The sequence below is a fragment of the Oncorhynchus masou genome, chromosome 24 (assembly GCF_036934945.1).
Source record: "Oncorhynchus masou masou isolate Uvic2021 chromosome 24, UVic_Omas_1.1, whole genome shotgun sequence".
NCBI lineage: Eukaryota > Metazoa > Chordata > Actinopteri > Salmoniformes > Salmonidae > Oncorhynchus > Oncorhynchus masou.
The window spans coordinates 64,413,622-64,437,980 of record NC_088235.1 but is presented as its reverse complement, the minus strand read 5'-3'; the positions used below and the strand labels follow the sequence as shown (position 1 = coordinate 64,437,980).

At 39.5% G+C, this 24,359-nt stretch overlaps 1 protein-coding gene across 4 annotated transcripts; it reads left to right on the top strand.

Moving 5' to 3' along the window:
- The first annotated feature begins 423 nt into the window (after positions 1-423).
- Positions 424-17,970, top strand: LOC135512474 (protein FAM204A-like). 4 transcript variants are annotated; one of them, XM_064934536.1, is made up of 7 exons: positions 424-849; positions 1,039-1,129; positions 1,645-1,687; positions 2,605-2,707; positions 4,560-4,649; positions 17,097-17,206; positions 17,597-17,970. In XM_064934536.1, exons 1-7 carry the CDS (start codon positions 571-573, stop codon positions 17,646-17,648), a joined length of 768 nt encoding a protein of 255 aa, XP_064790608.1. In that variant the 5' UTR covers positions 424-570; the 3' UTR covers positions 17,649-17,970. The 4 variants fall into 4 exon arrangements, with proteins under 4 accessions (XP_064790608.1, XP_064790607.1, XP_064790609.1 ...); XM_064934535.1 differs by having other exon boundaries at positions 2,602-2,707; XM_064934537.1 differs by lacking the exon at positions 17,597-17,970 and having other exon boundaries at positions 2,602-2,707; positions 16,953-17,189.
- Positions 17,971-24,359: the final 6,389 nt, after the last annotated feature.

Here is a 24,359-nt window from a genome sequence, read left to right as displayed (position 1 = left end):
AATCAAATTTGGAAAAAGTCAATGGGTCTGAATACTTTCCGAATGCACTGTAGGGAAGGGACATGCAAGCAGATGTGGAAATGTGGCTAGAATGGAATAAATTATAGTGAACACCTGCATAAGGGCGAAGGTAAACCAAGGAGAAGACTCACTACCCTCCCTGTGCCTAATAAAAAAACACAACCCTCCCCAAAGCATTGTTTGGGTTGTGACAATTCTACCTTTTTTGGCAAGTTATCGCTCTACAATTCTGTTAATTCTACCAGGGACAAGTGTTCAACATCTCAGTAATAATATGAGATGTGCATTGCAATTGTAGCCTAATAAAGACGACCTGGAACGCAACCATGGGGTTTGGCGCATCTATAGAAGAACAGTTCTCATTGGTAGAAGTGACATTGTTTTACCCAATCAGAGCGGTTGTTTTGCCAGAGTCATAGTGTCCACCAGGAAGTGAAAAGGTTTACAATCTTTGATTTTGTACAAAAAATAGGTATGCCAGTTTGTTTTGGATTATGACTAACACGTTATAACCCGAGCATACATCGTTGTTGATTTGCCCTTCTCAACATGTATAGCGGACTTTTACCGAAAGGTCTAACCGATGCAGAAATTAGTTCAGATGATGAAGACGACCAAGGTGTTGCAAATCAAGAAATAGCCGCAGCTAACGTTCAACGTCCTGCAGTTGGACTTTCGCGTGGTCTTAAGCAAAATTGTGTTACACTTGGAGACGCAAGTTATTCTTGTATCCAGCCCTTCATAGAAAATTACCTGTGTTTGGACTCCTTACCCGGGATTTCCGATGAGAATTGGCAAGAATGTGAAGTGTTGCACCACCTTTCAAAAGCAAGTAAAATGTGGATAGGCTACTCATTTGAAAAGCTACATTGTATGTTTTAAAGTGACTAAAGACACTAACGTGATATACACATCACGCAAACATAACCTAATTTTCAACAGTTAATACATTTTAATGATTTGGGTTAATGCTTTTGTTATTGCTAATTGTGAACGGTTGCACTTCATGTTCTTTAGAAATTTAAAGAGCAACAGAAGAAAAAATGTGAGACCAACACAATGAAGCTCCCCCAAAAAAGACAGCAGAGAAAAGGACGATATAAGAAAGGTGAATTGCACTTTTTAACACATACCCACAATAGCCACTGAAGATAAAGATCAATGAGATCTTTGCTCTGGTCAGATGTAAACCTAACCTACTTGACCTATCTATCACAGAAATAATGGAAAAGGGAAAACCAGAGCAGAGGGGTCATCCTGTGTCCAAGTGTCTCATGATCCTTGTTTTTTAAAGTGCCTATTCACTGACTTTCATTTGTCCTTGTTCAATTCTGATTCTGATTATAATTTAGTTAATAGTCTTCTAGCTATAAAGGTTGAACTGGAATGGATCCACGGGAAACGTAATTAAATGATATACAATTCCATCAAAAGTCACTGAAAAAAAAATTGTCAACCAGTCTACCCCTTTTCATTGTTTTTGAAGGGATATAACCACAGTGCCGTTTATATTTCTGAGGTCATGAGTCATAACACAATACAACAAAGGGTGATTTTTGGAGTTTACTTGACAGTTCACAGGGAACCAAGATTAATGTCTTTGTGTTTCATGTCACTAAACAGATGAAAAATCAGCAACTAAGAACATGGTATCAAACAATGAAAGGTAATGTAGGCTATATCTATTTTTGAAAATGTAATTGTATTACATACAGTTGAAGTCGTAAGTTTACATACACTTAGGTTGGAGTCATTAAAACTCATTTTTCAACCACTCCACAAATGCCTTGTTAACAAACTATAGTTTTGGCAAGTCGGTTTGGACATCTACTTTGTGCATGACAAGTAATTTTTCCAACAATTGTTTACAGACAGATTATTTCACTTAATTCACTGTATCACAATTCCAGTGGGAAGTTTACATACACTAAATTGACTGTGCCTTTAAGCAGCTTGGAAAATTCTAGAAAATAATGTCATGGCTTAGAAGCTTCTGATGGGCTAATTGGCATCATTTGAGGTGAACCTATGGATGTATTTCAAGGCCTACCTTCAAACTCAGTGCCTCTTTGCTTGACATCATGGGAAAATCATAAGAAATCAGTGAAGACCACAGTTGTGATCCTAACTGACCTAAGACAGGGAATTTTTACTAGGATTAAATGTCAGGAATTGTTAAACTGAGTTTAAATGTATTTGGCTCAGGTGTTTGTAAACTTCTGACTTCAACTGTAGCTCTACAATAGACTCTTCAAGGCTGAGTCCCAGTACTTCACCCACTACAGCTCGCATACTTTCTTCTATGGATTTTAGAATTGTGGAAACTCGCTCTAGTCCATGCTTAGGCTATACCAATCCTATGCTTTTTAATCCATGACGGTAGGTGTTCAAGTGCAGACTTCTGAAAAAGGGTGGTGAATCGGGACATAGCCTTGTTGGTGTAGGCCTACCTAATAGCCTTTTTCACTAGGGCTTTCTAAAAAATTGGATGGGTACTTATCACCCATGTATATTCTAAACATATGCTGTAGTCTTGTACTGAACCGATAATGAACATGAACACAATTTTTTTTTTCTCAGCAGAGAACCTCAAGCGGAGCATGAAAGGCATTGGGATGGGCTTACGCAGTACTTTGGCATCAATGATAGATTTCAACCCCCTGCCTGTAGCAAGCCTGCTCCCAAGGTAACAAAGATGTCTGCCACATTACTCGCCTGCCTGTCTGTGTTTAATGCCGTCAAGTTATGGTAAAAGCATCGAACGTGTTCTGTCTTTCCATATTCATGCCTGTGTAACTTCTCATTGTTTTATCAAATATGACAGGTGGATTAAGAGGTTTTTAGACTCAAATCTGACATTGAGTAAAATATAAAAGATAGTGTTAAATGTAATGATGAGATTACCATAATCTTGGCATTGGGATGATTCTCCACTGTCCTTTTAGGTTGAGATTAATGTAAGATGTAGATTTGCTCTAGAGAGAAGTGTATGTACTGAATGTCTGTACAAAGACCTGACAGCTCCTGCACACCTTGTTACTGTTTGTGGAAAGCTCCGTATACAACAATAACATAGCCTTTCACACTTTGAGTAGCCTAATTGTTCAACCCATGAATCTAGCCTACAGGGGCATGGATCTAGCCTGCAGAGCACTAGCTTAGGCTATATTTTTGGGAAATGATGTATGGAAAATGGAATCGCAGACAGTCACCTGTTTTTGTGTGTCTCAGCCCTGCATCTATGTGCAGGAAAGTGCTGGCGAATAGCTGTAGTGTGTGTGTCATAAGATAAGCAACTCTTGGAAAAATGAGTTTATTTCTAAATGGATTCAAGTAAGAAATTAAGTTATGTACTTGATAAGTCTGATGTAATAGAACAAGAAAGAGACATACATATTTTTATATGTAAATTGCCATGTAAGCAAAGTGGTTGCAAATATAATAATGGTGTATAAGATGGGGAATTTGTCCAAATTCAATTGGAAGTTCTAGTAATGCTTATTTGGAGTGTTATTTGAATGCACTATCTCAAAGTACCATAAAATTGAATTTTTGCTGTGTTTTTTTTTCTCATTCTCAAAAGAGGAGGCCTACTTTGAATGGATAAGATATAATTAACAAGAAGCTGAATTAAACAGAACTTGTCAAGTCAACATAACGAGAAGGTCTTGCTCCTCCATGTTCAAACATTCTCATTAGTGATCAATGTCATTTAGACATTCATATTACATTAACAAATGTTAAGTCAATTACACACTAGGCACAAAATATATTCTTTGGGACATGCACATTCAGTCTATAATTCAGTTCACATTGCCAGCAAAAAGGCTACTGTAAAGTTGTGGTGGTAGTAGAAGTTTGTATATATGTAGTTATTACTACCATCTTTCATTTCATTATTAGGTTTTTCCAAATTCATTTGAGGGATGAGTGTGCATCCATAAACAACTTGAGTCTTTATATATGCCATTTAGCAGACACTTTTATCCACAGCAACTTGCAGTCATGCGTGCATACATTTTATATATATGTGGGCCCAGGAATCAAACCCACAATCCTGGAGTTGCAATCGCCATGCTCTACCAACTGAACCACACAGTGCCATGAGTCCTTGAATCATTTTTATGAAGATGCTTCAGAGCGGGCTCCGCTAATATAGAAGTATAACATCTTGCCTGTCATGTGCCCTGTGAAAGATTTTTGGAGAAATGCTCTTTACTGTACTACTTTGGATAGTCTCCTTTTTTAGGGAACCACCCTGCCATCAGTGACCAGGGGCATCTTTGCCCTCTCCCCTGCCCCAGTCTGTAATGGAAATGTGTAATTAAAGAGTCACATTTATGTTTGGTGGTAACCCCCCCCCCCAAAAAAAAAAATCCCTTCTAATATCCAATCAAAAAGGTTTTCATTTGTGAAGGAAAATCTACATATTTGTATTAATAGCAATCCTATAAAAAATAAGGCCCGGGGGAAGTTACTCTTAGATTCCCCCCCCCCTTTCTATTTCTAAAATCACAAAATGTTCCCCTTCTCTCCAGTCCAGCCTAGAAAAGAGCATAGAGAGCGCCATCGCTGAAGGGGACTTTGGGAAGGCGGAGGAGATGAGCGACAGACTCGCCACTCGAGAGGTACGTTGCACTGATAAGAGATCTTTGGGGCGCTCCCGCTGTGACAAATCAAACTAATGGATCCGTGGCCATTTCTTCCTGCAAAGACATAGGGGAACAAAAACACACACAGGCACACTTGATTGAGAAGTCCTGCAGCCCTTTTTCATTGAGTTAATGGAAATCCCTCCCCCTTAGTTTTGAAGTGTGGCAGTGTCTAAAGGACTTTTGGCTCTGCTTTTTAATGAAGGGGTACATTGCCTTCAAGCCAACTTTTAAAACATTCTCAAGGTGCAAGTTTCATACCTTTGAAGTGCACACGTCCCTAAATGCAATGCCTGCAGTTTTGAAACCACTCGTCTCGGCAGGCATCATGGATCAAGCGGTTTGAAGCTAATTTAGTAGAGAATGTAGCCCACGCACCCATAATTGCAGTTAAAAAGACACAGCTACTACTTTTCATAGTTGGGGATTACAGTATGTTCAATTGTCACAACTAGAGGTGAGAGATGTGATGCTCTTATAGAAGCAGTGATATTCATGCATCAGTACAGCATACACACTTAAGTCTGTCAGCCATGTACCTAAACTTTAATTCAGATAAACACTTGAATTTCAACAAAGGTTAGGCAATGCACGCAAAATCGTCATACTCTATCAAACATTAAAATCTAGTTCTCTATTAAAAATGTTGATGAGGGACACGCAGGGTAAGTGATTTGATTTTACATGCCAGCAGACTGATGTTGAAGGCTGATTCTTGTACCCAGCATAAAACAGTCGATAAAACACAATAATGCAAATGGACAAAAAAGGTTAGAGAAATTAAAATTAAAACTTGCTTTGTGGCTGACAAAGTGGCACCTGTAGTTCCAGAAAGCCTCTTAGAGTACTAGTGGATTTGGGCAGACTTAGCTGAGGTTCTTTGCCTCTCTGTCACCTCCCTTGTAGCTTGCCAGGAACATGAAGGATGGGCTTGACAGCAGTCTGGCAGCCATAGCTCACTATGTATCTGTGTTTACCTCATGCTCAGAACAGTGAATTGACTGAAGTTTTCAAGAAATTCTCACATACAACAAAATTGGTGAGTAAGAAACTGCATTCATTGTTCTGTAATGCCTGGTAACATTTAGCCCAATATCAGCCTGTCTGTAAAATTGTCTAAATGACAATGAGAGCTAATGACAAGTGACCTACAAATTCCCCCGACTTCTTGTAAATAGATAGGAAAATACAGCAGCATACAGTACCATGAATGAGTAGGAAATAGACATTTCACCATTTATTCTACTGTAGTATGTTGACCATGTTGCATAGATGGGGATACTGATGTGTTACTGCTGCAATATCCCTTTTCAAATATGTTTTCCTCCGTCTCTTTAGTGGATGTTGTACCAAATATATTGTATCTACGGTAGAGGGTAAACTTGAGAGAAGTGTAGTTTGCTACAGATGGCTCAAGTGGTGGCTGCTGGCAGCGTCAAGGTTGCGGCTTCATTTCCTAGATAAATAATAGCATGTGGCATATTAAACATGCTCTGGGGAAATGTGCGTAGAAGTGGAGCGTTTCATACCCACGTCTAATTCTTCCTGAGTTCAACCTCATTGCACTTTGCAAATGATGATTGAGACACTAGTGTTGACTCTGGACAGTCCTATGGTGACAAACATTTAGTGGATCAATATTCCCATCTGTGGTCAGAATACATTTCAAGGTTATTATTGAAGCGTCTCATTTAATACTGTATGTAATGGCTTATTTGTTTAATTTGTTTACAGTCATAACACTTGAGACATTATTATGGCAGGCTTTTTAGTGGAGGAATAGTACCATGTTTTCGTAATGGAAAGAACGGAAAAGGATTTAGGCAGCTGTGAATTACTAAAGAGGGCTGTGTCTGTCCCCCAAGGCATTGATTGTAAAGAAACACAGTTCACAGTGTACCAGGTTGTCACAGTATTTCAATTCTCAATCTACCAGCATTGCTTTTCGAACCAAAGTGAAATGTCTGACGATGTTCCTCCAATAAAGGAATTGTTTGTTTCTGCTGTGTTTTGAGCTCGTGACAATCAATTAATTATTTTTTTTGTTGACTTTGAATCTGAATATTAAAACAATTTGTTAAAACCCTTTTTTTAAGTCTTCTTTAGAAATTCTCTGATACATGTGCTTTCATCTGTTCGAGTTCTAAAATACACTGCTAGAATATTACAGGTTGTTTTGAGATTGTCTCCATTAAACTATATATTTAAATATTCTCCAAAGTCTGAAATTCTTTGTTTCAAATACTTTTTAAAGCTCGGTTCTTCTTAAAAGTTCAAGTTAAGTATTAAGTCCACCAAAATATGACACAAAGCAATCACATTTCTTCTTAGGTATGTGTTCATATTATTAACTGGTACCTTACTGAGGCAGTGTTGTTTCGAAGGAAGCTCTTTCGTTTTCATCCCTAATACCTTTACATTTTAGAAAACCATTGTTTGCAGATAGGGTTGGCAATGTTTCTTCTTTTCTCACGTGCAGTTTGGTTTGTTGATCTTTTGCAGAGCCGTACTTTTCTTGTTGTTTCTCAAAGGCTGGCTTAGAAGTCCCAAAATAGTAGGAATAGCTTCTGGCCCCTAAAGTACTTCTTAATATTAGTTCAGTAGATTGAGTGGTGCAAGTCTTCCAATTAGGGCACTTGCGACGCCATCCTTTGATTATTGAACATTATTTTACACTGCTGTAAGTTGCATATGGAGTAATTAATTTCCTTAATTAGCATAATATTAAGTGCTATATATAACTCGCTCACCCTCTGTCAGGAGAGTTGATAGGATCCGGCAGCTCATATTTAAAAGATGGATTCCAGAAAGCATTCCTGAAAAATGAAACAAAGAAGACTGTAGTCAGTTAAAACGTATATCCAATAATAAAGAAACTGTTATAAGCATTCATAACAGGTCATAGCTTCTTATAACTGCCTACACAAGTGCATAAATGCCCATTATTCATTCATAATACATTATGAATGAGTTTAACAGCTAGCCTTAAGTAAAATAGCTAAGCACAACTTAATCCAATGGTGATTGGAATTCACTGTCTCTTCAGCGGACTTCCATCCTGCAACAATTGAGCACATCCCTCTCCTCTACAAACCGAGCTCTACAAATAAGCTCCCTTTTTTTTAAATATTTTGTTTTTTACTCTGAGGCAGTACTTTTTATATAATAAGTGAAAATAATACAAGACAAAAGACTGTCACACCGTGTTAGTGCTTCCATTTTCCCCTTAGCAGTGATCACAGCTATTAGCGTACATTACCACTTCAAAACAGAAACTCTATATTCTGACACAATAGGGGGTGTCATGTCCTTTTCATGAGTTCCAGAAGCTAAAGAATATGGAAATGATGGAAAGAAACACCTGCATGGTTCATCATAAACACTTGGCTAACCACTGGTTGTCTAAAGTACAGAACCCAGAGAAATTATACTCTTCAACACACCATAGATAGATGTTTAGGAGTGACATTTCTGAACACAGAAAGACAAGCCAAATTATCCACAGGTGCTGCTCGTTGCAATAAGTAGCAAATTAAGTCACCTGACGTTAGATCATTGTATGACTGAGATATAGGCCTAGAGCCATGTAAATGGTGGTTGCTTGAAGGCCCAGATATATTGTGTCCACAGGCTAACTTGCATCTTTACTTCTCATGCCACTCAAAAATGGTATGATATTATTATGAACCTAATTTCTTCTACCATTTCAATGAAGCCAGAGATACAGTACCAGTCAAAAGTTTGGACACACCTACTCATTCCAGTTTTTTATTTTTATTTTTACTATTTCCTACATTATAGAATAATAGTGAAGACATCAAAACTCTGAAATAACACATGGAATCATGTAGTAACCAAAATAGTGTTGAACAAATCAAAATATATTTTAGATTTTAAATTCTTCAAAGTAGCCACCTGCCTTGATGACAGCTTGGCACACTCTTCGCATTCTCTCAACCAGCTTCATGAGGATTGCTTTTCCAGCCGTCTTGAAGGAGTTCCCACATATGCTAAGCACTTTGTTGGCTGCTTTTCCTTCACTCTGCGGTCCAATTCATCCCAAACCATCTCAATTGGAGGCCAGGTCATCTGATGCAGCACTCCATCATTCTCCTTGGTCAAATAGCCCTTACACAGCCTGGAGGTGTGTTTTGGGTCATTGTCCTGTTGAAAAAAATGATAGTCCCACTAAGTGCAAACGAGATGGAATGGTGTATCGCTGCAGAATGCTGTGGTAGCTATGCTGGTTAAGTGTGCCTTGAATTCTAAATAAATTACACAGTGTCACCATCAAAGCACTATCCCACCACCTCCGTGTTTCACGGTGGGAACCACACATGCGGAGATCATCTGTTCACCTACTCTGTGTTTCACAAAGACACAACGGTTGAAAGCAAAAGTCTCCAATTTGGAATCATCAGACCAAAGGACTGATTTCCACCGGTCTAATGTCCATTGCTTGTGTGTCTTGGCCCAAGCAAGTCTCTTCTTATTATTGGTGTCCTTTAGTAGTGGTTTCTTTGCAGCAATTCGACCATGAAGGCCTGATTCACGCAGTCTCCTCTGACAGTTGATATGTCTGTTACTTGACCTCTGTGAAGCATTTTTTTGGGCTGCAATCTGAGGTGCAGTTAACTCTAATGAACTTATACTCTGCAGCAGAGGTACAGTGGGGCAAAAAAGTATTTAGTCAGCCACTAATTGTGCAAGTTCTCCCACTTAAAAAGATGAGAGGCCTGTAAATTTCATCATAGGTACACTTCAACTATGACAGACAAAATGAGGGAAAGAAATCCAGAAAATCACATACAATTTTTAATGAATTTATTTGCAAATTATGGTGGAAAATAAGTATTTGGTCACCTACAAACAAGCAAGATGTCTGGCTCTCACAGACCTGTAACAACTTCTTTAAGAGGCTCCTCTGTCCTCCTCTCGTTACCTGTATTAATGGCACCTGTTTGAACTTGTTATCAGTATAAAAGACACCTGTCCACAACCTCAAACAGTCACACTCCAAACTCCACTATGGCCAAGACCAAAGAGCTGTCAAAGGACATCAGAAACAAAATTGTAGACCTGCACCAGGCTGGGAAGACTGAATCTGCAATAGGTAAGCAGCTTGGTTTGAAGAAATCAACTGTGGGAGCAATTATTAGGAAATGGAAGACATACAAGACCACTGATAATCTCCCTAGATCTGGGGGTCCACGCAAGATCTCAACCCGTGGCGTCAAAATGATCACAAGAACGGTGAGCAAAAATCCCAGAACCACACAGGGGGACCTAGTGAATGACCTGCAGAGAGCTGGGACCAAAGTAACAAAGCCTACCATCAGTAACACACTACGCCGCCAGGGACTCAAATCCTGCAGTGCCAGATGTGTCCCCCTGCTTAAGCCAGTACAGGTCCAGGCCCGTCTGAAGTTTGCTAGAGAGCATTTGGATGATCCAGAAGAAGATTGGGAAAATGTCATATGGTCAGATGAAACCAAAATAGAACTTTTTGGTAAAAACAACTCGTCGTGTTTGGAGGACAAAGAATGCTGAGTTGCATCCAAAGAAGACCATACCTACTGTGAAGCATGGGGGTAGAAACATCATGCTTTGGGGCTGTTTTTCTGCAAAGGGACCAAAACGACCGATACGTTTAAAGGAAAGAATGAATGGGTCCATGTATCGTGAGATTTTGAGTGAAAACCTCCCATCAGCAAGGGCATTGAAGATGAAACGTGGCTGTGTCTTTCAGCATGACAATGATCCCAAACACACCGCCCGGGCAATGAAGGAGTGACTTCGTAAAAGCATTTCAAGGTCCTGGAGTGGCCTAGCCAGTCTCCAGATCTCAAACCTATAGAAAATCTTCGGAGGGAGTTGAAAGTCCGTGTTGCCCAGCAACAGCCCCAAAACATCACTGCTCTAGAGGAGATCTGCATGGAGGAATGGGCCAAAATATCAGCAACAGTGTGTGAAAACCTTGTGAAGACTTACAGAAAACATTTGACCTCTCATTGCCAACATAGGGTATATATCAAAGTATTGAGAAACTTTTGTTATTGACCAAATACTTATTTTCCACCATAATTTGCAAATAAATTCATTAAAAATCCTACAATGTGATTTTTCTGGATTTTTTTTCTCATTTTGTCTGTCATAGTTGAAGTGTACCTATGATGAAAATTACAGGCCTCTCATCTTTAAGTGGGAGAACTTGCACAATTGGTGGCTGACTAAATACTTTTTTGCCCCACTGTAACTCGGTCTTCCTCTCCAGTTTCATCATAGCGCTTGATGGTTTTTGCGACTGCACTTGAAGAAACTTCTTGTTTCTTACACTTTCTTGAAATGTTTGTTATTGACTGACCTTCATGTCTTAAGGTAATGATGGACTGTCGTTTCTCATTGCTTATTTGAGCTCTTCTTGCCATAATATGGACTTGGTGTTTTACCAAATAGGGCTATCTTCTGTATACCACCCCTACCTTGTTGCAACACAACTGATTGGCTCAAATGCATTAAGAAGGAAAGAAATCTCACAAATTAACTTTTAATAAGGCACTCCTGTTAATTGGAGTGCATTCCAAGTGACTACCTCATGATGCTGGTTGAGAAAATGCCAAGAGTGTGCCAAGCTGTCATCAAGGCTACTTTGAAGAATCTCAAATATACACTTCTACAATGTAGAAAATAGTTTTTAAAAATAAAGAAAAACCCTGGAATGAGTAGGTTTGTGAACTTTTGACTGGTACTGTATATTAGGAAAGAAACCCATACCACCATGGCATGCATTGCTTTGGTAACCACTGTTTAAGTACTGTAAAGCAAAGGTGGCACAACGTGGCTATTTAGGTGAGAAGAGGAGCTGAACTAAGACTAATTTCATGTTATTTTGGTATTTTCTCTTTTCAGTACCTTTCCCTGTAATGCCACATTTTTTTAATGAGCATTGCTTTTGTGGAAAACACTCGTTATCAGATTTAAACTGTGTCCACCCCACATCAGAAAATGAGGCTCTCTTCCTCTCTCCTGCAAGGCCCCCGGGCGACTGAGAAACAGTTAAGGAAAGTCTCTTCTTCGTTCCTTTTTCCTTCAGCATAAGCAATTCATCACAGAATGAACTCTTATTGTATGTATCTCTGGATGACTCACATAAAATTTCTGCTCATTAATTTTGAAATGGATTTTGTGAAATGGGTACTAAGCTTTTATCAAATGCTTGGGAATCTCATTTAGATTATTGTATTTCATTAATTACTTGATAGGCAAAGCATACTTTTCAATGTAGATTTTTTTTTGTGCTGTTTAATTAATTAGCATGTTTTCTCTTTTAATTAAAGCCATTTTTTTATTAAAGCCCACAGCAAAACACATATATAATTTGTTTGTAATTAGGCCTTAATTGGTGGTAGTGGAAGCTTAGCACCCTTAGTTTCTTTTTTCATGATTGCCATTTTATTGCCAGTCAGTCATTAATTAAACTGTTTTTCTAATTAGCTTATAAAACTGTTGATGGCACATTATTGTAAGTATGAGTTCAAAGCTTGCTAATAAGCCTTCCCTACTCAGAAGAGGCAAGATAATGGAATATGCACAAAGCGGGCAAACTTTCAGACTCTTTTTCAGTCCCTAAAGATGACAGTATCTAGCATCAGATTATTAGGGAACAGAAAAATAGAGACATGCATTATACCACTGGCAGTTCGGCAATATCTTCCCAGGAGTGGCTCTCTTTTTGCATGTCATGTAAATGCTGTTTGTCAAATTGGCAGCAAGATTACATAAACCTCTTACACGACTGCCCCCTGAATGACAATAATGCTAATCTTTATTGAGAGAATATGGCAATGCATCCTGAATAAAAAAAAAATTATAAGGGGAGGATATACAGCTCATGGCTTTGATTAGATAAGCAGTCAAATGGTCTCACCAGACAACCAATGCCAGTATGGCTTTGATGTACTTAGATGTTTTTTAACAGCTACAGAATAAGGACTATTCGTCATCACAAAAAATAGGACTGAAATTCCGTATTGACCAAGGTTCACCCACGTCTCAGGACTCAGAACCGGTTTCAGCGACTGCCAACACAACACCTTAGCTGTTACACCAAGAGATCTAAAACCTCTTGACAAGGTTGCTATGTGTTGGATTAAAGTCGCGTCACTACCCCTCTTCTATTTATCTCAAGTTCCTAATGCCTGGGCACACCTTTGATGGCTTCACGGTAGCGCCATCACAGTTCTGACACCAATTCGCAAATTAGGTGGTAGCCCTAACCGTGACTCAAACTTGGGTCATTGGCTTGTCAACCCAACTCCTCGTAGCCTTTATGCCAAGATAAACTCAGGACCTCTTGATGAGGTACCTACTCACTACAATATATTGCATACAGTGTTTTCAACTTACATTTTGAACACTTTGACATACTTGATTACATTGTGTATATTTATTCATACTGTAATTATTGTTTAACATGTTCTCACCTGAGATTTTAACTCGCCACCTCTTGGTTCACGGCATTCCAATCTTCCTGCTACGTGTTATAAACGTCCCTTTGACAAACCGGGAACCAGACAACGGCCAGGGGACCATGACACAACATCCAAAGAACGTCCTAAAAACCGTCCCTGGGACAAATTGGGAACTAGACAAAACCTCCAGGGTCCATGACACAATGTCCCAATAACGTTCAGGGGACCATTGGACAAACCGGGAACTATTAAAAACGTCCCGGAGAGAACGTTCCCTTGGGACCATCACACAACATCCTAAGGAGTAGTAAAATTAAAGTCCTGCGAATGTCCTGACATGGTCCTCGGTGACGTCCTGGGAACTTACAGGGAACTAGACCAAGGTCCCCTCAGAGAACATTCCTTTGGGACCATCACGCAATGTTAGAATGTTTTTAGAAAGTCCAGTGGGATAATAATCGCTTCGTAACCATTCCTAACCATTCCTAATTCCTAATGGGAACATTGTCGCATGTCTCCAGGACGTCCCCAGTTTGCTGGGCTTCACTCAAATCATTGTCAAGACTTGTTCTTATCAACATAGTAATTTCTTTGTTTAACTTGCACCGATAGGACAACCAATAATTGGAAATAGATTAAATGGCATCAAAGCAATTTAGTGGACAGACTGCCTTATGCTTTATTGTCCCAGTAATGCTTTTACATGGCATAAACAAGGTCAAGTTGAAGTAGAGCAATCTGACTTTTCAGACTAGAAACCCATTTTCTTTTTTCCCCTCCCTACCTCGATTCTTCGAAATTAGACTGAAATTACATATGAGCTGCCTAATCTGATATTTATTCCATTCTTATATAGCCCTGCTTTCCAAAGTTGACTAAGGCCACATTATTTAGGCATTAAGGTAGTGTGATAAGGGAATTAGGCTGGTCATTAATCGTTTACACGTCAAATGCAGCGGAGCAGCTCGGGGTGGTGATTTAGCGAGGCAAAGCCACATAGCCCCTGTTAATCCACCTCTCACATGTTTTAATTGGAAGAGGCTTCCCAGGATAGGACATTTTATGAATGGGTTTAAGGCCATTTCTTCCTTAAAGCCATCATTTATTTCATATTGTTAATACCAGCCTGAACACTTTATTAATATAGAGAAGCATTTACGTTAAGTTGAGTCTTCTCTCCCTACCATTTGTCTTTTGAAGCTGCTGTTGTTTTGTAATGTGTATCTTGGAATATCCAAGGATTCTGAGAAATGCACAGAGTTATCAGTAAATCATTGTGATGACTATGAACTCATGTTGGTAAACTGGTTGAAATACCTGCAGGGTCCCCAATGTCTTGAATACTTTGTAAGGGATTCCATTTGTCACTGACAGAAGCCACATCATGCTGTCTATGCAGCAGGCTGTGCCGCAGCATAGAAGTCAACTCAAAGGGGACTGTGATCGATAACTTGCATTGTGTCAATACAATGGACATGCCTTATCATGGCCTTATCTTTAACATGGCCTGTGCTGAAGTGATATATATATAGTATAGCGAGGCCACATATTTGGGATTCCACTTGAATCTCTGACAACCCAAACATGAGTGACAACAGAAAGTGGTACTATTGATTTAACTTTCCTAGTGGTTCTAAGCTACTGCAGCAGCGGCAGTATAATGCAGCAAAAAATGTGCCGCCTGCAAACCTTCCAAAGGTCACAGTATTAATCCTTTGAATAAACCTTGTGTTAAACAGAGGCTATGCTCACGACAGAATTGAAAGAAAAGAAAATGGTTTTGGGGGAAAAAAATTGACGGTATCAGACACTAAATCTTCATTTTAACATTGGTCTTACGGAAACATGGAATAGGCTTGTATGACTGCCTTAAACAAAGAACGGATGAGGTTTTTGTGTCGAATAGGCCCATTTCTTTTCTAGCTTTTGTATTTTTATTCTGGCAGCAAATGTTTTCATTTCTGCTGGCTTGTGATTTGAAAGGATTTGGCACTAAGACACACAAGGGGAGGGGGAGAAAAAATCCTGAAAAGTGGATCAAAAAAGTAAATGAAAAATAATGTCATATTACAGAAAATATGAGAGGCTAATTTGTGCCGACTTTTTGCTAATTTTGTTCTCGCCACAGAAAGAGGAGCCGTCACCTGCTCGGCGCCACAGCGCTGACAGTGCCAGTGATCCATGAAATAAGCTGCCGCTGGCTTTGTTCAGATAAGAATGAACAAATCTGCACAATGTACTGCTCTCGGAATCTCATTTTCATACTTGCATGCAGGCTAAAAGAAATAAGCTGTTTGCAGGCTTGATTAATCAGACATTTGAGGGCTTTTTTTTGTCTGTTTGATCTGTTCTGTCGCCTAGGTAACTTGGTTGACATTAATGTTGAGCCCCAGTAAAGACAATCAGGGATGTAGACTGCATTGATAAAAAAAAAATGTAAAGACCTTTACCACTTTAACCGCTCAGCGGCTGCAAGAGAAAGAGAAGAGGGGGGAGGGGGTATGTGAGAGGGTTTTAATTATGTCAAAGTGTCAATGTGTCAGTGTCCTTTTTTTGGGGGGGGGTTAGGAAGGTGTGGTTTCTAGACATTTTGAATTTCAAATGCTCCCCACAGGAGAGCAGGTTAATGTGGGTAATCCTTGTGTTACAAAAAATATACATATCTGGTTGTAAAGCTCAAGGAGCCATTTAGCATCTTCCAATTTCATTATATTTTCTCTCAAAACAGATGCATTTTACCCAATGACTTTATTTTTAGCAAATGTGTGAACGCAGGAGAATTGTCAACAATTGAATAAACCTTCAGATTTATGATCCCAGCCTGTGCCACATCCAAGCAAAAGCATTTAGCACCTACACCACTTAAACATGGTGCTCAAAACGCCCTGGTATTATCTGCTGGCAAATCTACTCTCAACATGAGAATGATCACCCATTGTAACTTTCCCTTTCTCCAGAGTTCTGCCTAGAAAACATGATTTTATAGGCCTTTAAAACCTATAAAAAATTGCAAGGAATTAGAAAACTGTCATAGTATGTTAGCTTCAGGTTATGCAGACGCTTTTACAAATCTTCCAAGTGACTGTATAGATGAATGCCTTGAGGGCCCAACCGGAGCCCAGTACTTGCAGCCAGCTGAAGCCCTTATCTTAAATCCAAGCAAAGTACCATTAATCTTTTTGAAAGACCTTTATGGCTTTTAATGTATCCCAAATTAGAACATTTTACACCCTTGGTTCCTGAAATATGGTGATAAAAAGCCTTTAGAGTTAAATGTTTCCTGGCTACTTGCACTGTCCTGCTTAATCCCAACATTTAGTCTTTCTAATAAAGTTTATCCCACTTAATTATAATTATAATTTTTTTAATTGACTAGCATGTTTTTGTTGTTGTTGTTGAGAAATTGTGACACATTTCTTCACTACCTTTTTCCCCCCTGATTGTACTCTATGAATGTTAGAAATAATTACCTAAAGGTTTGGAGATTTGTTCCAAGTGTGGAGTGACTGAATGTAGCCTTTTGTTTTCTGTGTGACTGGGGTTATTGGGATTATTCTGCTCAACAATACATGCACTTCCTCACTGATATTTGAATAAAAAATTTTTGCCACTTGCAGTCATGGTCATTTAACTTCTGATTTAAAGATCTGCACGTTTCAAATAAAATGTTGCCTTTTACTGTACATTCAAACGATTAAGTAAATATTACGATAGTCATGGTAAATGGTTGACTGTCTTATTTTCGATTACTGTTCAGAAGTTGAATGTGTGTTTACTATGTTTTTTTCTTCACCAACCCACAATCTAGGTGCCGTCATTGCATCATGGTCAGGGTGAGACAAAACGGGAACCGGAGGCACTCATGAGAAGCCACCCTGACATATCAGTTGGAAGAGCTCTGCTTGCCAGAGAGACTGATTTACATCATCTAATGGGTCTTCTCTTTCAATAGTTGGCTGTGAAAATCGCACAAGCCACTGATTGCCGTGACTTTGTGCAGAGCAAACAGGAAGTGGAGGCTTCGCGGGCAGCCCAGAAAAGGAAGAAACAAATCGCTTGGGGGTTTGTCTTTTTACTCTCCTCCCCACAATTATCTCCCTAATTTACATTAAATCGCAGTTTGTTAGCGACATACATTTGTTATGCGTATTTGGCTAGCTTGCCAGATTCTTTCTTACTTATTTCATGCACAGGTATAAATACATGCTAGGGTTTGACTATACAGAGAAAGTGTGTACTGTAGCCATCACTTAACATTAGACAGGCACTTTTGGACTGTCACAGTGGATGTCATGGTAAGAATATGTGTATAATGTGTTATGCTAATGTCTATGAACAAGCTCTCAAGAACATGGAAATATGTTTCATTCAGATTCATTTTTGTCGTTTATAATATCTGTAATACATTTTGCAAAGAAGTTTTGCTAAATCAGTATTTTAACATTGATTCAGGTTTGAAGCCAAGCAAAGATGGGAAACCAAAAGCAACATGGGCTATATGTGACTTTGTCTTCACTGAAGAGAAAGAAAATGAAGATTTGTGTATTTTCTCAGTTAATGTAATGACGTTTGTGTTAACATTTTTGCTTATACATATCATTTTTTCTTTACGTTTGTACCATCATGTTTGTGAAATTGTCAAGATACTGTACACAACTAACAATAAAACATCTAATCTGTAAAAAAAAAAAAGAATTTATGGAATGTTCAAATAAATTCTGAGCACTCCATGGTGGCAGCTTTATGTGCTGTTTTCTATTACATTTCTCAGATTTTTTTTTTTTAGCATTTCGGGGATTTTTTTCCCTTCAAATTAAATCTGGTGTACATTACTGGATGATGCGTTTATTCATTGCTGTAAAGTGGGTTAATCATGAAGGTGCTCCTTTCTTCTGAGGAGGTAGAGAAAGAAAAGATTAGGTTCCTAATGCAATCTACAGGATAATGTGCGATAGGATTTGCCTGTGCAAAATGAAATTTGGCTGCTGTAAACTGTTGTGAGCAGTCGTAAACTGTGAACAGAGGAACATGAAACAGAGGCTTTGCTGTTGGCCTTCACCCATGCTGAGAGAGATGTCATTGTTCCTCCACTTAAACAAGAAGCACAGGATATTTCTAAGGAGCCTACTCTATAGCTGTAAAGAGTATGAGCGGTGATTACGTTGTTGTTTATTCAGAAGATTTGATGCTCCTCTTTACAGTTTCTTTGCACTGTGATCTTCTTTTGCTCTGCAACGACCTGCTCTCCAACTGGTCCGTCCCAAATGCTTCCCCCAATGCAGATTGCGATTAATTATTGTAATTTCAAATTGCATGCGGAAAAAGTGCACGACTGGTAATTGCCATTATTCATAAACCTATATTATTTTGTTAACAATGCAAAATGATTGCTTTGCTCCAAGGCAATCTGGATTAATCCACCTCAGTTGTTTGCTCTTCACACATTTTTGCACCTATTCCTATTCTCATAGTCTTGCTGTGTATGCTGAATCAGTCTAGCACTGCAAGAGAAATAGGCAGAACATCAGCATAAAAAGTTTACTTGACCGAAGCGGCTTAAAACTGTGAACATCTGAAAAGGGCTGAGAACTACAATGAATTCCACAGAAAAAGATAACCTGGTTCTGCTTGTCAGTGTTAATAGTATAATTTACTGTCACTGACAATAGTTTTCAGAATTTTACATGATACTATTATTTATTTGTGGGTGCACATTTTGTGAGAAAAAAACTGCCAAAATAATGGAAACACTTGAGTAAAAAGACATACAGAGTATATTGAAATCCGGTGCTTCCACACAGGTGTGGTTCCTGAGTTAATTAAGCAAATAACATCCCATCATGCTTATGGTCATGTATAAAAAATGTTGGGCAAGCCATTATTTTGACATTATTTTGGCTACCATGGCTATACCCCATAAGATGGCAATGCCCCCATCCACAGGGCACGAGTGGTCACAATGTTTTGATGAACATGAAAATGATGTTAACCATGGCCATCTCAGTCACCAGATCTTAAACCAATTGAACACTTATGGGAGATTCTGGAATGGTGCCTGAGACAGCATTTTCAACCACCATCAACAAAATCTATTGTTGAAAAATGGTGTCCCATGTAGCTCATTTGGTAGTAGTGCCCTCCAAGCTCACTACTAAGCTCTGGACGCTGGGACTGAAGTCTTCCATTGCATCTGGATCATGGAATTCGTGACGAGCCACCCCCAGGTGGTGAGTGTAGGCAACAACATATCCGCCACGCTGAACATCAGCCCAGGGGCCCCTTGGGTCCATTCTTAGTCCCCTTCTGTACTCCCTGTTCACCCACGACTACGTGGCTGCGCACAACTCCAACATCATTAAGTTTGCTGATGAAACGACAGTGGTTGGCCTGATCACTGATGATGATGAGACAGCCTATAGGGTAGATGTCAGTGACCTGGCAATGTGGTCTCCCTCAATGTCAGCAAGAAAAAGGAGCTGATCGCGGACCTTAGGAAACGGAGGGCCGAGCATGCCCACATCCACATTGACGGGGCTGTTGTGGAGTGAATCGAGAGCTTCAAGTTCCTTGGTGTCCACATCACTAAGGAATTACCATGGTCCACCAACACAGTCATGAAGAACACACGACAAGCCTCTTCTCCTTCAGGAGGCTGAAAAGATTTGGCATGGGCCCTCAAATCCTCTAAATGTTCTAAAGCTGTACCATTGAGAGCATCTTGACTGACTGCATCACCACTTGGTATCGCAACTACTTGGCATCCAACCGCAAAGTGTAACAGAAGGTAATGTGTATGGCCCAGTACATTACTGGGGCTGAGCTCCCTGTCATTCAGGACCTCTATACCAGGTGGTGTTAGAGGAAGGCCCTAAAAATTGTCAGTCTAAAGCCACCCTAGTCAAAGACTGTTCTCTCTTCTAGCACACGGCAAGCGGTACTGATCCACTAAGTCTGGAACCAACGGGATACTGAACAGCTTCTACCCCCAATCCATAAGACTGCTAAATAATAAGATAAATAGCTACCCGGAATATCTGCATTGACCCTTTTTTTCACTAACTTTTTTGACTCATCACATACACTGCTGCTACTGTATATTTTCTATACTGTTGCCTCGTAACTTTATCTACATGTGTAAGGACCGACGCTGGAGACGAACGGACATGAAACAAAACAAAAACCACATCTGGACGGGGGACCAAAACGACATGACGACAATAATGCTGAAACAGGAAACAAAACGGAGGAACAGACAGATATAGAGGGGGAAATCAACAAATGTGAAGAAGTCCAGATGAGTCCAATGAGCACAGACGCGCTTAATGATGGTGACAGGTGTGCGTAATGAAGTGCAGCATGGTGCCCTAAAACACCAGAGAGGGAGAGCGGGAACTGGCGTGACAGTAACCCCCCCCCCTCCCCGGGGCACCACCCGTCGTCCCACCTGGGCGGGCCTGATGGGCCGGCCGAGGCATGGGCGCTGAACAAGCTGGCTGAAGCGTAGAAGCCCGATGAGCCGGTTGAGGCGTTTGAGCCTGACAGTCCCGCTGAGGCGTGGGAGCCTGCTGAGGCGTGGGAGTCCAGGTGAGTCCAATGAGTGCAGATGCGGGTAATGATGGTGACAGGTGTGCGTAATGAAGGGTGCCCTTGAGCGCTAGAGAGGGAGAGCGGGAGTAGGCGTGACAACATGTACATGCAGTTGAAGTCGGAAATGTACATACACCTTAGCCAAATACATTTAAACTCAGTTTTTCACAATTCTTGACATTTAATCCTAGTAAAAATTCCCTGTCTTAGGTCAGTTAGGATCACCACTTTATTTTATGAATGTGAAATATCAGAATAATAGTAGAGAGAAGGATTTATTTCAGCTTTTATTTAATTCATCACTTTCCCAGTGGGTCAAAAGTTTACATACATACACTCAATAAGTATTTGGTAGCATTGCTTTTAAAATGTTTAACTTGGGTCAAATGTTTTGGGTAGCCTTCTACAAGCTTCCCATAATAAGTTGGGTGAATTTTGGCCCATTCCTCCTGACAGAGCTGGTGTAACTGAGTCAGGTTTCTAGACCTCCTTGCTCGCACACGGTTTTTCAGTTCTGCCCACAAATTTTCTATAGGATTGAAGTCAGGGCTTTGTGATGGCCACTCCAATACCTTGACTTTGATGTCCTTAAGCCATTTTGCCACAACTTTGGAAGTATGCCTGGAGTCATTAGGCTTTAACTTCCTGACTGATGTCTTGGGATGTTGCTTCAATATATCCACATCATCTTCCATCCTCATGGTGCCATCCATTTTGTGAAGTGCACCAGTCCCTCCTGCAGCAAAGCACCCCCACATCATGATGCTGCCACCCCCATGCTTCACGGTTGGGATGATGTTATTCGGCTTGCAAGCACGCCCCTTTTCTTCCAAACATAGAAATGGTCATTATGGCCAAACAGTTCTTTTCACGCCTTGGTCTTAGTATTTTGTGTTTTAGTTAATTAGTTAGTCAGGCCAGGTCCCATGGGTTTATTGTTTGTTGTATTCTTAGTCTGGTGTTTTTTATTGGGATTGTTTTAGGGGTGTGTGTTACATGCCTTCTTCCTTGCTGAGTGGATTTCAGGTTATCTGATTGGGAACCATATTTAGGACCTGGGTTTCGTTTGTATTTGGATATTGTTCCTGTCTTGTGTTAGTTTCACTCCAGGCTTAATAGGTTTCATTGTTCTTTGTTGTTTTGTATTTATTGATTTGTATAGTTCGTTTTTTGTTTCACTAATAAACATGAGTAACATTCATCTCTAGGAGACAGAACGCATCTCCTTCTATTTTTGTTTCATCGGTATTTCTCCAAAAAGACAGCTTTGTCCCTAAGTGGTCCCATGGCTTTTTTATGGCTTTTGGAGCAGTGCCTTTATTTGCACAGATGAATGTCAGGTTATGTCTTCAGGCATGTGGATAATTACTTTGATGTCTCCTCTAGCATCTTGGCTGGTCCATTGCTGTTGTTCTGGGATTGATTTGATTTTCCCAAACTGATTCATCTCTAAGACAAAGAGGCATCTCCTTTTGAAGGTAGACAGCTGAAAAACATCCACAGGTACACCTCCAATTGACTCAAATTATTTGTACAGATAAATGCTTATCAGAAGCTTCCAAGGATGAACCAGGTCTTGGACATCATTTTCTGTAATTTTTTTGATTTTCCAATGATGTTTAAAAAGAGGCACAGTCAACTTAGTGTTGAAAAACATCCACAGACCCACTGGAATTGTGATACTTATGAATTATAAAGAAATAATCTTGTCTGTAAAACAATTGTTGGAAAAATGACTTCTGTCATGCACAAAGTAGATGTCCTAACTGACTTGCCAAAACTATAGTTTGTTAACATGAAATTTGTGGAGTGGTTGAAAAGCGAGTTTTAACGACTCCAACCTAAGTGTACGTAAACTTCCGACTTCAACTGTATCTACCTGTTTACTTTGTACCCATGCACATCGACTTGGTACTGGTACCGTGTGTATATCGCTAAGATATCTTTGCTCATTGTGTATTTATTCCTTGTGTTATTATTTTTCTCTTTTTTTCTTTCGGCATTGTTGAGAACGGCCCGGCCTGTAAGTAAGCATTTCACTGTTACTTTACACATGTTGTTTACAAAGCATGTGACACAAGTATTTTTTTTTTTAACTGATATTTTAAAAGGAACAGTTATTCAATAAAGAACTATTGACAGGCATCTAAACACTGTCTGGATGATCATAACTCAAAAAACGTACTGTAATTTAACTGGTGTCACCATGGTAAATCTCTATGGGTGTCACAGGAACTTGCGCTGCTGGCACTGTGTGGTTATTGTAGTTTATTTCATAAACATTGCATAAGCCCCCAACTCTCAGAGAAAATAACTGCTTTACACAGGGGTGATATTCCATTTGACCTGTTCTCAGATTATGTTTACCTTCTCTTAGAAAGGCCCTTTTATATGTATGTCATCTCATTCTGTGTCCTTGGCATAATTCTGTTGCACCAATTGACTCAGAACAATGGCCAGAAGCAATACGCATCTGTGAATATGATTTTGATATATGTAAAAAGAAAAAAAAAGAAAGGGAAAAAAAGGGGGAAAAAAAGAAGCGATAGAGCCATTTAAATGTTAGCAAGATGAGGGTTTTCATTGAACATGGCCAGCATACAGCCAAGAGCGGTGCAGCCACCGTATCAATAGCATCTCAGTTTATTAATCTCTTTGAACACTGCATAATGCCTTGAGCAAAGAAGAGCTTGCTTTTTAAGCAGCAGTAAAATCCTGTTTCCTTCTCTCCATGTTAAAGGAGCTGTTTTCAATGGGTTTTTACTGCAAGCCAGGCTTGGCCCCTGACCTATGTTGATTTGTTGTGAAATGCATAGACAAACTCCTTGGGCACATGTTGAAACACTTTATGGGGGGGAAAGTGGTTGTTCTCAGCAGTGGAATGAAAACAACAACAATCCTATTAAATGGTTGGGGAAAAAAGTTGTTGCGCATTGTTGTGTAGGTTCTACCATGAAAAGGGACCCATGTACCTTGTAATAACATATCAATAGGATCCCTAGCTGGTATCACTAGATTAAAAGCAAACAAATATAAAAACAGACATAACTCCAGGACATGACCCCAGGACAATAGCTCAATGTCTCAACTGAGATGCCACAGATAAGGGAAATATTCTAAATAGCTGACACACCATAGACTGGTCTCTTAGAAGAGGGATCTGTGGATAGCTGGATATACAGTGCATTTGTTATAGAATTGTATTATTTCAAATTGTCAAATTTTAAAAAACAATTTAAAAAAACAATTGTTGCATTTTGTGCCACTGCTGATGCTTCCTTATTGAAGGAGTTCAGTTGTGTTTCATATTCATTCTCCTGATGAATGTAAACTAGCCTCAGAGCGACAGGCGGTGTGGATGTTGACATTTTCCTCGGCTGATTTAATGACCTGTTTAATTCTGGCACATCCACAGCCCTCACAGATGTTATGCAGTTTTAATTAGCGTAATCATCACTCTTGAAAATGGCCACAGGGTTATTTAGTGGGTCTTGTTTGTCAAGATGTGCAGAATTATAACACTAAATACATGCCATTTATTCTAATGCAACAATCATTAAATGATTATGGTTCTGTCACAATTAATCACAGCAAAATAGATTAATCTCCAAGCCAAATTAACCCCATG